The following is a 16582-nucleotide window of genomic DNA, read 5'->3' on the forward strand; positions in this document are numbered from 1 at the left end:
TACCAGGCGAGGCCGATGGTTGATGGCTACCATGCGAGGCCGGTGGTTGATGGCTACCCGGCGAGGCTGATGGCTGGAGTCTAGCAGGCAAGGCCGATGGTTGGAGTCTAGCAGTCAAGGCTGATGGCTGAAGGCTACCAGGCAAGGCCAATGGTTTAAGGCTGCCAAGTAGGGCTGTCTGCTACTACTACTCCAACAGGTGGATTGTAGGTAGGCCAAAGCCTATAGCAATCCAGTGACATCTGACGAAAATGTATCCACCAGAGATCCCACTTTGCAAAGAATTTGTTGCTCTTGCAGTGTACCACTTATTCAGGCTCAAATGAATAAAGTCTCATACATAAAAACACAAACACTCAGACCTCAGGAACTGACATACTTAACACAAAATGACATATATGGCAATATCTGATATCTGACTACATGAGACCTCTAAGAAAATACATTGTTGAATTCAATGCATTTGTTCAGGTTGTGTTTGAAAATAACATGTTAGTTATATATGGAAAAAATGGCAATTGCAAGGGAAGTTTATGACATTGTTTATGAAATAACAAGTCAAAAATTGTCCCGTGTCAATACACCATTATGTAAAATGTAACCGAAATGTTTTTTTTTTATTTTTGCGGAAGCGCTTTTGCTGTATTTTGTACTTCTAAAAACTTTAAAATAAAAATACAAATTTCATTAAAACTCTGAATTCACGTCATTGGTTATTCAAAACAAGTCACTTACTACAAATAACCACTAGATGGTAATATAAGCTGTCTCGTGAGTTGCTCCTGTTTTTATATGCATTCAAATAAGAAAAACTAATACTGTATAAATACATCTATAAACATACCTTTTGGTGACATTGTGAGCTAAAAACAATCCAAGGAAAACTACACTCCTGGGCTTCAGGACGCACTGCGTGTGATTACGTACGTGCGAGTGCGCATTTTCATGTGTGTTTTTTGAGAGAGAGAGAGAGAGAGAGAGAGAGGGAGAGAGAGAGAGAGTGAGTTCCTAGTACAGGCAGACTACTCCGGGCTCTGAGGATATAGCCTCATCAGGTCGTGTCGGCGGCTACGTTGAGCCTGGAGTCCCGGGGCTCAAACTGGAGCTCCTCTGCTGCTGTATGCTGTATGCTGTGTCCTCTCCTGTACGGATGATCGCCAATGGTAAGTGCACCAACCAGCTTGTCCGATCGCTGCGGTCATGTGTTAAAGTGATATACATTCTTGGTGGGGGTCACCACAGAGTGTGCACATAGCTGCTTACTGTCAGCGTTATCATGTTGAGGAGTGGTACGCGTTGCGGGACTGTGCTTTTTTTTTTTTTTACTGTTTGGAGTTCAAACACCCTCTGTATGTTAGTTCTGTAGGATGGGCTGCACATATCCAAGTTGCTCCACGGAATGCTTGGCTCCCCTTGCATGTTGTGTCCATCCAGGCTGCACAGCAATGAGCTGTCGACTCAATTCGCCTCTAGGCTACTCGTAGCGTCCTGTTATGTAATGCCGACTGCCCACAACCATCAGTCTGGGTTGTACACTTGTAATTATTACTAAACATGTCTTAGGGGGGGGAAGGCCAGTGTTAGCGGTCATGACATACTATATATAGAAATAGTTGCACATAATGGGAGGCAGCGTCAACACAGCCATGCATGCGGGACAAATCGACCCATATGTTGTAGTCACATTTTATCTGGTTTATAGGTTGGATTACATAACAGTGGATGTATCAAAGGTGATCTTAGGAATGAGGGTCCTGCAGGAAGCTTGCACATACATTATGATTGTGACCGCACACAATGCAATGAATATGATGTGTATCATACATTTTCTCTATGAGTCCATAATTGAGAATCTTCACATTTATGCTCGTTGCTGTTTGTCCCAGTCAGAAATTTGCTTATTGGGTTTAGAGATTGGTGTCCTTGATTTGTGCTGCCAGAAGCCATCTTTAGTGAGTCATCAAAGCTAATGGGGGAAGCATGGACAATTTAATGTGACTGGAGAGCCCTTGATCTCTGATTGGTGCCCACTCAGCAGGCCTTTGTTGTCAAATGGAGCACATCCATCCCTGCCCACTGTACAATGTCAGGGGGACAATTGCAACGACTGCAAATCTCGAAACCAGTCTGTTACCAAGGAATATGGTTTGAAAGCAATATAGGCCTGATCTTGTTCTGAACGATTTTGTTTGTGTGTTTGTTTTCCCAGGGGACAAGAAGGCCGATGGAGGCAAGCAGTTGGGTGCATGGCTGAGACATTAACAGTTTAGGAGGCTGGATGCAGAAACATCTCTGATGTCCCTGGTCGGCCTGTGCCCATGGTGTGTACCTGCTGGGATGAAGTAGTGACCTTTCCAAAGAGCAAAGTGTTTGACTTGACCACACCCATACAGGTGAGTGGATTTCTATAAAAACATATGGGTCCTATAACCAATAGCTACAGAAGTGCTGATTACTCCATAGCACGTTGTCTTTTGCATGTTTTTAGGATGTCGTGGGCCAGGGGGGTCTTTGTAGGCAGAGTGGACGAGCGAAAGACGGCGTGGGGAGAGCGCAATGGCAAAAAGAAGAAAGACAAGTCCTCCCTCTGCAGTTCACGCTACATGAGCTGCCTAAGGGACCCTGAGGACTTGGAGCCCCCTAATGTAGCCTCTCAGCATTACCACACCCGAGCAGGCACAAACCGGGGACATTTCGGTCTGCGCTGTGGATGGCAAGAGGACCATTACGGGAAAAGGATGGGTGATGGCATTGATCTGGGCCTAAAGGCTGTAGACTTGGGCTTTGAGGATGGTGAACTGAAGGGCAAGAAAGAGGATGAATACGGGGAGTTGTCAGAGGGCCGGTGCAAGAAGATGAGCGCTGCAGACTGTTGGATGCGCATTGTATGGGTTTTTCAATCCAAGAAGTTCCTGTCGTCTAAACTTGAGCGTCTTTACCAGAGGTACTTCTTCAGACTCAACCAGAGCTCTCTAACCATGCTGATGGGTGTTCTGGTCGTGGTGTGTGGGGTCATGCTGGCCTTTCACTGCATGCAGAGGGCACCGGATGTGGCCTACGTATCAGTACTGTCCGTTGCCATGGTGCTCTTTCTTGCCATGATGGTGGTGTGCAACCGCAATGGCTTCCACCAAGACTACATGTGGATTGTGAGCTACCTGGTGATCGGGGTACTCATCGTTGTTCAGCTTTTTGGGCTGCTGATGGTAGACCCCCGCAGTGCCTCCGAGGGCATTTGGTGGACAGTCTTCTTTATTTACATCATCTACACTCTGCTGCCTGTCCGAATGAGAGCTGCCGTGCTCAGTGGAGTTGTGTTGACCACCATACACACCATTACTGCCTGGCAACGCAACCAAGAAGACAAATTCATTTTCACACAGGTAAGGTGCAAAATCACGTTTTAGATTATTTAGGTGCCAATACAGAACTGCAAAGCTCATGCACACTCACCGATTCATGAGGTACACTTACACAATCATGTAGTCAAATGTTTATTATTGCAGTGGTGTATATCTGCTCTGCATCATACCGAGGGGTGTTTCTTACAATGCGCCCCAAGAGGTTGCCAAATGATTACAAACACTTGAGTATGATGCATTGCAGTTATACACTACTGTAAAAATATTATGAAAGGTACATTGTTTGATGCAGATCATCTCATTAGAATGTGCGTGTGTGCCTAAAACATGAACATAAGTGTCTGGCAACATTAATTAAAGTATTATTTAATAACTGTCAAAATCTCTGTACTGTACATGTAAATGCTGGTTTTAAAACACCATACTTTACAGCTATAGGTGTTATTTTGAAAAGTGTACATATGACCACGAAGCATTTAAATTACTGGGTCAAACCTCCAAAGGTAGACAGTTTGAAGCAAAATACTCCTTTATTTCCTTATCATGTACTCGCACTAAGGTTCTTATTGTTGCAATTACTATTTGCAGGCCCACCAGATAGTATTATCAAGACTGCTGCTTGCCAGCCCAGGTTACCATGAGCCACCATGATCAGCATACAATTGAGCACAATATTGTGACTAGGGATGTAACGATTCGTCTTAATAACGATTTGATTCGTATCACGTGGCTGGACGATATTGGTTCATTTAGAATGATGCGAAACGATTCAGTAACTTTAAATCTATTCAGTAACTTTTTACACAAAAATTGAACCAGTGTGACTGTGAAATAAATATCTGGATACTGGACAGGTGAAGTTTCCTAGATTTGGGGGTTTTTTTTGTAAGGGAATCACATATAAATTATTAATAATGCTGACATATTTAAGAATAAATTATCAACGAGTAAATTATATTTTTTTAAATGCAATACTAAATCAGGATGAACAGAGGTTGGTATAGCTTGCCATGCATGGTTAATTATTTATTTTAAATAGTGCAATCCAAACCTGCACTTTGCACCCAAAGGTGAAGGGCATTATGCACATTTGTCAGCAAATGAATGTGGTATGCTCTCTTGTGACGTACTTTTTGCCTCCTTGTAACTTTTGCCGCTGAGAGGGTTCGGATGGGTCCTTTGACTTTATGACGTCCTTAACAGAGACACTGAACAGGATACCGTGGTGTGATGGGTTTATAAAAATAAGTTTTGAAAACGATGAGACCAAACCAGGAGAGAAAACAGATACTTTGCATTTTAAGTGATGGCAGATCGCGTGCAGCAGTGTAAGGAAACATGGTAATGCAGAAGAAGAATACATAAGAAACGCAAGTGTAAATGTGTGACAAAAGGAATAAACGGTCAACAAAAACTACGGCTTCCCAGCCTTTCCTCTCTCCTCCTTCCTCCCTGGCACAAGCAAGTGCGCCCCATTCATTGCTTCCTTGTATGTAAACGTATGTTTTGACCTGGATACGCCGCGCTGGATGATGATGTCACTGCTACTGGACCGTAAACAACCGTCTATTGGTGTACAAAACGTCCTTTCTTTGCATATTGTCCCCGTAAATGTCACTTAAAAGGAGTTGAAAGAAGGACAGATTAGTTAAATATGATTACTGAATGAAGTGTATCAACTGTCCTGACCAAAAGAAGAAAAAGCGAATCAACTCTATTTCACACGTCCACTACAACTCCTATGACCACCGCATACCCGGAAGACAATGACGTCACCGACAGCCAGACTGCTGCATTTAACATCTTTATCATTAAAAGTGCTAAAAAAAAACACATCCAAATAAAGCCTGCCGTGCATAAATCCATTGCTTCCTTTCCTAGTATCGATTCCAATTGATTGATTACCTTTTAAGCAATGCTTGATTGATATATACTGTATGTCGTCCTGAATGGAAACTTGAGAATCTAAATTGATGTAGTTGAATCGTAGGAATATAAATTGATACATCAATGTAGTGAATGAATCATTACACCCTTAGTTGTTACCCATACTCACATGTGGTATTGCCCCACTTTCTCTTACCATCAATTTAGGACAAACATTCAGCCTCGTCAGCCACTTCTCTGGTGTCAAAGGTGCTATACTAAAAGTAGATGGTGCCTAAGATATTGTCAGCTTTTCAAATGAGATTTTTAATGAGCCCATGTTTTGTGCTGTAAGGCAGCCACTGGCTTCTCTGTTGGCCTTTGCGGAAGTTCATGCGGGTTGAATGAGCCTATTTAGGCATATTGTTGACCAATATCGCGATCATGTAGCACGGTGCCATTCAGCCTACAATCCCCGAAGACAAGGAGGCTATTGTCGCAAAATGAAACAGGACAGGGTAGTATGTTCAGACTGTACAATGAATGGCATGGAAAACAATTATATATATACAGTATATTCTTCTTTTTGGAATTTGTGGAAAAATACAAACTATTATACTTTTAAACTGTCTCTATTCAACACACTATACATACTGTAATTTAATGACTTGTGTTGTGTTTTACTGTGGTTTTGCAGAACATGCTTTTAAATTATTTCATCTAAAGAGACATGTATAAAATGGACAATAGAAAGTTGTAAGTTGTTAACAGAAAATTTAGAATATTTATTGTAGCAAACAAATTTAGCTGCAAGTTGCCCGAGGAAGATATAGGCAAAGGAGCCATACTGTGAAAAAGACCTTAATAATAATATTAATAATAATCACTTGGTTTTATATAGAAATACAGTCGGCCCTCGTTGGTTCCAGACCCGACCGCAATAAGTGAAGTTCCCCGAAGCAAGATACAATATTAATAAATGTAATATTTTTGTAGTTTGAGCATAGAAAACCTGTTTATGACTTTCTAAATACATTTTCTTTACCATCATTAGAGCCCTCTAAAGATAAAATATCACCCCGATAGTCGCCATTACACTCCTATTATTCATTGTTTACACCACATTGCTAATGCACTAGCTATGGGATTACTGCAGGGGCACAGAGAAGGGTACGGCTGCATAGCATACTTGCGAGCTAACTAGTTATCTCTCAGTTTATTTATTCTACACTTATGAAAGGGTTTCAAACGGTGTGGGGTAGAAAGACAGAGTAAGAAGCCAAAAACCTACAACTTCTTTTCACTCTTCATGTCGGACATGCCGTGGCTGACTACATGCAGTGTGACGGTAATGTCATGTCTCGTCAATGTTTTGTGCCATTACTGACGCCTATTGGCCAGAATACTACATACAACTTGTACAGTATTTCAATATTTTTTGACTAATACTGGGCTATAGTCAACCACAACAGTGATCATTTATTAATACATTTTTTTTTAAAACCGCGATAGAGTGAGGGAGCGATATTCAAACCGCGATGTAGCGAGGGATGACTGTATTAATATTTAGATTCATTTCTTAGATGTAAAAATAGTGTGAAAAAAATCTGTGTACGACTGGCACCAGCAACATGAATGTATATAAACAAGGGTTGTAAAAAATAATGCATTAACGGCGGTAGCTAAATTATTTAATTTATTGCGTTACTATTTTTGTAATTTTGTTATTAACAGAGCAGGTTCTGTTCAGGTGATGATGCACTGAAGGGCACTGCCTAACTCTTAAAATGGAAGTACAATTTGCTATAAATACACTCAAAACATGTGAACGCAACTTAAATTGCGTAGTGGCTTTGAATGTAACCCGTTCTCATAAGAACACACTTGTGATTTAGTGTGATTCTAATGTTCTGCTTAGAGTCCGACCTATGTGGAATTTTTGGGGCTGTTGCCGATACCGATATCTTGTGCACTGCAGATGTTGCATCTAACGTAACGCCTGTTCAGTCATTTGTGAAGTGGCTCCACACCTTATATCTTCCACTCTGCCTGTGAAATGAAAATATATACATTTACTGCGTTTTGGTAATTAGCATAGAATTTGATACTTTAGCTGACCATTTTAAAATAAAAACAAGTGGCTGCATTGGTCTGAAAGTGATAATACATAGGCTAATGTGAGGTGTTTTTAAACTCATTATGTGTTTATAAAAGGCTTATTCACAAAAACATTTGTCCAATAGTCATATTTACTAGCTATTGAAAAGTTTCCATCTGCCGCCATTGAGTATTTGCAAACTGCTGAAAAACAAATGCTTAAGCAAATATTAAAAAGTGAAAAAAAGTTACAAACAAAACAAGAAATAATCAAAACATGCATCACGTTACTAGACTTAATACAAGGGACTAAACTGCCTTTTATGTAACAATGTAGCTGCTTTCAAAACATGCAATATATAAATTACAACTAAATACATTACTTGGAACATTTTCAGAATTATTTGAATGAAGACATTAACTTGTGAATGTATGAGCCCCTGTAAATCCTGCATGGAAATATCAAGTGAAGTGGGACAGTGTGTAGTAGTCTTATATTAATGACTGACATGGGAGTTATATCTTTATTTCACTATAAAACGCTGTATAACAGTCTTACATTAGATCATGGTGGAGATCTTTGTTTATCTTACCAACATAATTCGTACAACTTTAAAACGCTGTAAAATAGTCTTAGATAATGGTGGATTAACAGTTGCATCTATCTTTATTTATCTCACAGTGATGCAATTTACACAATGTTAAAAAGCTGTAACACGCTCTCTAAAGCTTGCATGAAGAAAACTAGAATGTTCTTGACAGGGCCTGACAGCGTGGCACTAAAGCGTAATGTTATATTGTTTTACAAAGTCACAGCTTAACATGGTGTCAAAAAATGCAGTTTCTTCCGTCATTTAAGGTTTAAGGTTCAAAATATAGTTTTTTTGTACTCCACGGTCACATATGTACTGTATTTAGAAGTTTTACATTTTCTGTATGTTGTATAAAGTCACCCTTCAATTAATGTTTGTCACTAAATGAGGACAATTCATTTTATAATCTTGTAGTACACAGATGATGGCATAGAAATACTTTAATGTTCTTATTTGTTTGGCACAACATACAGCACAGCACTTACAGGTACAATATGGATTGAACTTGCTCAGTCAAATGCACGGCAGGTTACTGGTTTTCTTTACCAAGCATCGCTATTAAGCAACCAGATGACTGTGGAGCCACTGGGAATGAGACAATATTGACACAACTCCACTGGTTCAGTGAGCTTACAATGTGTGTTGAGTGCTGCAGACCAGACAGACTGACTACATGCACATTTGTCTGCTGCCTCCAATGTTGTCCTGCCAGGGTCAGTTGTGTTACTCTTCTGATGGACGTCTGCCCAGCCTCAAGGCCAGGCTGGACCACCGACACAGTATGTTCCACTTCCATGAGCAATCAATGATGGGACATAAGCTTCAGACTGTTCAGCAATATTGCTGCTGTCTCTCTATCTCTCTCACAAGCTTAAAATAGATGTGGGAGGAAGGCTAGCAACTTTGTTTGGGGTTGTTTATGACACAGATGAACCGTATCCTACGTTTCTAAGCATGAATCTCTATAAATGGAACATCCTTTTGCTATTCTGCCCAAAGAATACAGCAGTATCTCATTGGGAGCTCACTTTCAACAGTTATCACTAGGGGTGTCACAAGATGCGACGATACACAAGATTGGGTCCACGAGACAAGACACGCTTTTAACGTTAATTTAAAAAACAAAAAAAAAGTACAATGGAAAAATATGATTGGACAAACATTTTAATTAACCGAGTTACAAAACAATGCAGGTGTGTTTTGAAATGTTTGTACCACAAACTGATGCTAAACGATATTATTGTCAACATATTTTGAGACCAAATAAACCACAAAAGTTATGACAAGATATAATAATAATAATAATAATAATAATAATACATAATAATAATAATACATAATAATAATAATACATAATAATACATAATAATATATCATAAAAATGCAATATTTACTTTAATATGTGATCTTTCACACTGTAAAGTTGACATGTATTTTCTCACAGGCAATTTGTACCGTCTGACAAATGCTGGGTGTCAGCATTAATAGTTCCAGTTTGTAGTTGAACAATGCCAGCCCACTGTCTTTGTCTTATATCCGCTACTTGTCTTTGTCTATATATCAGGGCTGTCCAGCTGTTCTTTGATATGTATGATGAAAACAAATTTACAATGTATTATAAAAAAATAATAATGTTATTCAGTCGTCCTTCACTACATCGCTCCCTCACACTGTCACGGTTTTCAGAAAGTAATTAATTAGTAAATGACTATGGCCTATTAATAATCAACATATATTGAAAGACAAGTTATATGTAGTGTTGTGGTCACTAGGCATCAGTAATGTTACAGTGATAAGACATTACATTATATTAAATTACACAAACACTGCTTTGAGTCAGCCATGGCATGTCCGACATGATAGAGTGAAAAAAGTTCCTCCTCCCATTCCGTGTGGAAGTGGTACGTGTTTGGCTTCATACTTTGTCCTTCTTCTCCACTCTGTTTGAAACACTTTCTAAAGTTTAGCATAAGTAAATTGGAGAGGCTAAATAGATAGCTCGGTAGCTTGCTATATGCTGTGCTAGCAGTGGCCGTCTCTTATGTCCTTGCAGTTATCCCATAGCCTGCGCAATGTGGTATAAACAAAGAATAACAGGAATGTAAAGTGACTATAGGGGTTATTTTAACCAATTAACTGCAATAAACAAGGGATGACTGCATATATTTAAAGACAAATCATTGTCTTTTTATTAGTTACAATTATCAACATTTTCACACCGATTCAAAATCAGAAATATGGTGTAATGTCCATGATACGCATTACAATTTAGTTTTCTGGAGATCTTTTTCTAATCAATACATTTTGGAGAACTATTTTTACCCCTATTCGCTAAATATAGCGACCATGGCCTGGTTGTTCAAAACTCGGTTATTTTAACCACTGGTTAACCCCTAAACACCGGTTAAATTCTTAACCCGCCATTAGCTAACCCACCGTTAAATATGCGTTGTTCAAAACATGGTTAGTCACATCGTTAGTTAACATCACCATCAAAGTTAACCGTGTGGTTGGCATCAGCGCCAATATATCCCATGAGTAAGTAATATTTAACATCATTTCCAGGTTTACAACAAAATGAACCTCGGGCCCTACACCGGATACCGGAAATACTTAATCAGCCTTGAGCCCAAATTGTATTCTGCAACAAATGAAGCTAAATGTTTTACGAATTAAAAGAAGCAAGCGATTCATGAAACACCCAATTCAATAAAAATGTTCTTGGTTAAAAATATTTAGCTAAATTGTCAACACGGATCTCTTCTATGTATGAGATATGTTATGAAGAGAGTTGGTCACCACAGTACCATTAGATTCAAGATTCAAGAGTTTTATTGCCATATGCACAGTAAAACCTGTGGTTCTGCTATGCAATGAAATTTTTGTTCTGTTCATTCTCCCAAAAAAGAAAGAAAGAAAAACACAAGCAAATGAGTAAGAACAGAAGAAACATTAATATCAATAAATTAAGCAACAACACAACAACATAAGAGACATTAATACAAATAAATAAATAAAGTGCTATGAGTGTGTGCGTGTGTTGCGTGCGGCGTGTGTGAGTGCTTCGTTGAGAAGCCTGATGGCCTGTGGGTAAAAGCTGTTTGCCAGCCTTGTGGTCCTGGACTTCAAACTCCTGTAGCGTCTGCCTGACGGTAGGAGTGTGAATAATGAGTGTTGTGGATGTGTGCTGTCCTTGATGAGGTTGTTTGTTCTTCGTAGGACTCTAGTTTTATAAATGTCTTGCAGTGAGGGGAGGGCTGCCCCAACAACGTTCTGTGAGGTCTTGATCACATGCGGGAGTGCTTTCCTATCACGTGTTGTACAGTTACCGTACCAAACAGTGATGGAGGCGGTAAGGACACTTTCGATAGTGCATCTGTAGAAGCAACTAAGGATTGTGGTGGGCATGCCAAATTTCCTCAGTCTTCTCAGGAAGTACAGTCTCCTTTGGGACTTCTTAATGATTGGTTGGGTGTTGTGAGACCAGGTGAGGTCCTCGCTGATGTATGTGCCAAGGAACTTGAAGGTTTTCACCCTCTCCACCTCAGTCTCATCAATAAACAGTGGTCTATGTGGCTCCTTTTCCCTTGTTTTGGGGTCAGTGATCATCTCTTTGGTCTTATCTGTATTGAGAAGGAGATTGTTATTATGACACCAAGATATGAAGTCCGCCAACTCTCTTCTGTATAACGTTTCAACATCACCAGTGATCAGGCCGATGACTGTCGTGTCATCCGCAAATTTAATGATGCTGGTGTTGTTGTGGGAGGCCACGCAATCATGGGTGAAGAGCGTATAGAGGAGCAGACTCAGCACACACCCCTGTGGGGTCCCAGTGCTCACAATTCTTGAGCTGGATGTGCGATTGTGGACTCTGACTGACTGGGGCCTGCCTGTTAGAAAGTTAAACACCCGGTTACAGAGGGAGGGTGACAGGCCAAGTGTGAGGAGCTTATTTGTGAGTTTGTGGGGACTGACTGTGTTAAATGCAGAGCTATAGTCTATAAATAGAATGCTGACATATGTGTCCTGGCCCTGTAGGTGTGAAAGGGCTGTGTGGATGGCAGTGTTGACTGCATCATCAGTGGACCCGTTCTGAAGCAAGACACCCACTTAACCCTTTATCTTCCAATATATTGTCACCGATATGCCTGACTTTCATTTCTGCAAATACTTTGGAGCATTAACACTGCATAAGCTGTTCACCTCCGATGGGAAAAACCAACCACACGTCACTTGTTGACGCTGAAGTTGGCAACACCAAGATAGGTTGCAGGCAAGTAGGGATTTAAGTGAGAAAATCCGATATTGCCATAAAAATGTAATATCCGTTGATATCGGTATCAGGTTTTTCCATATAATGAAAACCGGTAATAAAAAACCGCTGTGTTCGTATATAGGCTTATGGGTTCCCGTACTTGCCGTCATTGAGGCATCCAGCGGCGCCAATACGTGGAAATACTTTGTCACATACTGTGTTATTCCTCGCTGTCGGAAATGGGCTTGATATGTTGAAACCACGGTGGGCATGGGTGTGCCACAGGTAGCACCAACGTTAGCTAACTTGTTAGCTTGTAGTGGTGCCGGCACGGTCTCTGTTATCAGTCAACATTTTTACCCATTTACCCAAATTTGGAGATGTGATTCACAACGAAACAGGAGTCGAGGGAGATGGCACCAATCAGTTTACTGTCCAAGTGGTTACCAACAACCTCATGACCCAGAAACGGAAGTACACTAGATAGAGCCAATATTGAACATCCCTAACTGAAAGGTTAATAGTGTGCATAAAGCACTTAATGTGCGGTTGCAGTTATGCCTCGCACACCACACTACTACTTCCATATTACTGTATTATCATTCATAGTAGCAATGCCATAGTTCACAGTCTTATTGGCTTCTGGCTGCAGCTGTTCCGTGGAACAGCTTTTCTCCAAACGAGAAATCTCATCATGTTTTAATCTACGCTGCCCAGTGGCCGAGTGGTTAGCATGTTGGCCACACAGTTACGAGATCGGCAAGACCTTGGGCATTTCTGTGTGGAGTTTGCATGTTCTCCCTGTGCGTGCGTGGGTTTTCTCCAGGTACTCCCACATTCCACATTCCAAAAAAATGCATGTTAGGTTAATTGGCACGCTAAATTGTCCAAGGGTATGAATGTGAGTGTGAATGGTTGTTTGGTAATGGTTTAATTCATCTTGAACATGCACTCAAATTACACTGAAGTACATCACAATTCACAATTCCGTATGTCCAAAAAGGAGAAGGAAGAAGCAAAGCTTATTTAATCCTACCCCTCATCCGTTACATATCAGTTGCAATACATTTGTGATAGTAATGAAATGATAATAGCTGATGAAATAGTTGACAGAGACACAGTTTGATGATGAGTGAGTACAGACAATGTACTCACCAGAAATGAAGAGTTAGTAGTCAATGTAAGACTGTTTAGACATAGCATTGTATGTGCACAGTGGTTCAGGTGTCTTCTTCTTTGTACTTTATAAACATAAACAGTTTCTTGAAATTGCTCATTTTAGTGCATTGTTTGTGTTCCTTACTCAATCCATTCCACAACTTGATTCCACACACAGAAATGCTGAAGGTTTTTCGTGTTGTCCGTGCATATAAGTGTTTTAGGTTTAATTTTTCCCTAAGATCATATTTCTTAGGGAAATATGATCCTTTTGTTAGGGATGTGGTTCTGCGATCCCGTTAATAACTTTTTATATCGTTTCCATTCCTATTCCAAATTCCTAAATGTTTGTGCCCTGCGATTGGCTGGTGACCAGTCCAGGATGTACCCTGCCTCTCGACCGTAGTCAGCTGGGATAGACTCCAGCATACCCCCGGAAAATGGATGGATGGATGGGTTTTAATCGACACGAGATCTCGTGATACTCCTAGGTATCACACTGTGTCACTGTGTGGCTTCAGGCTTCTTGCACTTTGATGAATACAGAGGGACGCTATTCTCTCTGTTACGCCCTCTGTATCACACACATAACCTCAAACAAGCTTTGTGGCCCCTGGCGTCACATGGCCAGGCTCCCTGTTCTGGGAAAGTAGCTTTCTCCTTCTGGGACCTCATGATCCTCCCAGCCTTCTCTGTGTCCCACTCTTGTTTTTCCCTTATTTGTATTTTCCCTATGGAGATATCCATGCAGCACAGAGAGCTGAAAAGATATGAGTGATGATGGTTTGGACAAAAGTGTTTTTATGAGAGACCTCCTCAACAGAACAGGAGGTTCCTATGGAGGGGAGGTGATGGAAGCAATTCCGGCGACAAGGGGGTGACCATGGATGGAGAGTATGAACTGATGTGGGGATGACTCACCCGACTTCATAAGGGATGTCTGTCTCTTCTGCCTTTTTATCTCGTGCCACTTTTTTCTTTCTTCTATATCTGAATCCTAAGTCCTTTCTCAATAGATCCCTCTCAGACAGAGTGGACTTTCATTTCACAGAGAGCTGACACTGCGCTCCCCAAACTCACGGCCATTTTCTGAGCATATCTCCGTGTCTCATTATCGCCTCTGAGGGGGTTCGGTGGGCAGCTGCAGGCAGATGAAGATAAAACTGCTCTGACACCAAAGGAAGTTCACGTCAAGTGTCACTTTTTAGGACAGTCATTCTGGGGATAACTGGATAACATGATGAAATGTTGTCCTTCACAGGCCAGTCATTGGCCTGTGACTTGTTCTAACTGGAATGATATGGCCACGCTTTAAAATTGTAACTTGTCCAATATCCGCCAATATCCACATATCCCACCCTATTTGCCCCCATATTTGACTTTTTTCACTGGTTGCCAATCTTGCATGTTCTATCTTTTAGTCCTTCCGTTTATATTCTTTGGATATAGGATGTCAACTTCAAGAAAGTGCCTACCAACATAACTTTTACCAACATAACTAGCCTGTATTATCTCATGTTTATGACAGACACACTGCAGAGAACACGTACAGTCATGGAAAAAATGATGAGACCACCCTTGTTTCTTCAGTTTATTGATGCATTTTAATGTCTGGTACAACTAAAGGTACATTTCTTTGGACAAATAATATAATACATAATGATGATAACAAATATAGCTCACAAGAGTTTAATTTAAGAGCTGGTATCTAGCAACATCTATGGTTTTCTTGATAAGCAAAATCACTTAAGTTCTTACACGAATAGCTATAGCATTTAAAGCCCCCACAAAATTTAACTCTTATGAGCTATTTTTGTTGTCATTGTTATAGTTGTCCAAACAAAGGTACCTTTAGTTGTATCAGGCATTAAAATAAACAAAGGTGATCTAATAATTTTTTCCATTACTTTATATTAGGGTTGTAACAATACGTGTATCTGTATCGAACCATTCAATACACATCCGTACCGAACCGCGACCCCTGTATCGAACAATATGCAGTTTCACATTTATTTTATCAACTTCTGACGGTGCTCTGTGCTGAAAGCTCAGTGTAACTACTCTGGCTTAGGTTGCATTGTCAAGCACAGAGCCACTGAGCTCCGCCTCCCACATTCATACCATGCTAAAAATGTTGAAAAATGAGAAAATGTGAAAAATGTTGGCAATATCAATAAAATTCAAATGAAAAAGGCAAGGTGATTTATTTTTTGTATTGAAAAAATATCGAACCGTAAAACAAATGCATTGAACTTAACCGAAGCGTGAATTTTGTGTATCGTTGCACCCCTATTGTATACACAGTAACATACTGTATGCTTGAAATCTGCATTTGCCCAACTAATTTATGTCATAAAGTTTCACTTCATTCAGATTCACATGAGTGCTAACAAATGACACTGCCAACAGAGGAGAGCACTGTGTGACACTACGTGACAGTATACCAACTATTTGGTATGTGGGTGTATAAGGCTGTTTGTCAATGCTTTTCACCCTTGATTATACATGTACAGATAATATGAATATGGCTGCCACTGAATTAACCTAATGACCAAAGACATTTCTTACTGAGACGAGGTTTCAAGCATATAAACACACATGGTCCAAACCAGATTACTTTGGCTCCTAGTGTGAGCCCACCTGTCTCTGGTGCTTTTGTTGTCCCAGCCTCTCTTTTGGTCTTGTAAATGTACATAAGGCATTCATTGCCGAGCATGGCCTTTTTACTTTGATATAGTGCATGTATTTCTATAACGTTAGTATGAACAGCTGTGTAGCTTATATGTCTTAAAGGGGGATTATGTGCTTCACTCAATTGTTCAGCTATTGTTTTACCTCCAGCCAGTCATGAAAGATGTCAAACATGGATTTACTTTGACCCAAACACGAGATATTCTTTGGCCTACAGCAGGATATATTTGGATACCAAATCCCAAACGGGCTCCTGCATAGAGAATCTATTGACAGACAGGTCAGAAGGAGAGCCAAGTATCAAAGGTACATCAGGGCACGGCTTTTGTTTTGTGTGTTGTTCCAGCAGAGGAGGAAAAACCTGTTCCCTCACTAGATTGTTGTGGGGTCAGTGGATGTGGGCCTGGTGGAAACTTACTGATCCTTGTGCTTAACACCAGTGAAAAAGATACCAATCAATGAAATGTCATAGGCATGACACAGGCCTGCATAATTCATTCAAGCCATAGTTGCATAAGAAAAACGTGACTGCAACCTTTATAACCTTTTTTTGCAAT

At 40.3% G+C, this 16582-nt stretch overlaps 1 protein-coding gene across 2 annotated transcripts in view; it reads left to right on the forward strand.

Annotated features, from left to right (window-relative positions):
- Positions 1 to 948: 948 nt before the first annotated feature.
- LOC129185032 (adenylate cyclase type 6-like) overlaps positions 949 to 16582 on the forward strand; it is a 63902-nt gene continuing 48268 nt past the window's right edge. The window contains exons 1-3 of one of the 2 annotated variants that reach the window (XM_054781792.1): positions 949 to 1163; positions 2210 to 2393; positions 2489 to 3383. In XM_054781792.1, coding sequence (XP_054637767.1) covers positions 2490 to 3383 — 894 coding nt within the window. In that variant the 5' untranslated portion in view covers positions 949 to 1163; positions 2210 to 2393; position 2489. The remainder of the gene's footprint in view (positions 1164 to 2209; positions 2394 to 2488; positions 3384 to 16582) is intronic. The other variant, XM_054781708.1, reaches the window with a different exon arrangement.

The sequence above is a fragment of the Dunckerocampus dactyliophorus genome, chromosome 1 (assembly GCF_027744805.1).
Source record: "Dunckerocampus dactyliophorus isolate RoL2022-P2 chromosome 1, RoL_Ddac_1.1, whole genome shotgun sequence".
In the NCBI taxonomy this organism is placed as follows: domain Eukaryota; kingdom Metazoa; phylum Chordata; class Actinopteri; order Syngnathiformes; family Syngnathidae; genus Dunckerocampus; species Dunckerocampus dactyliophorus.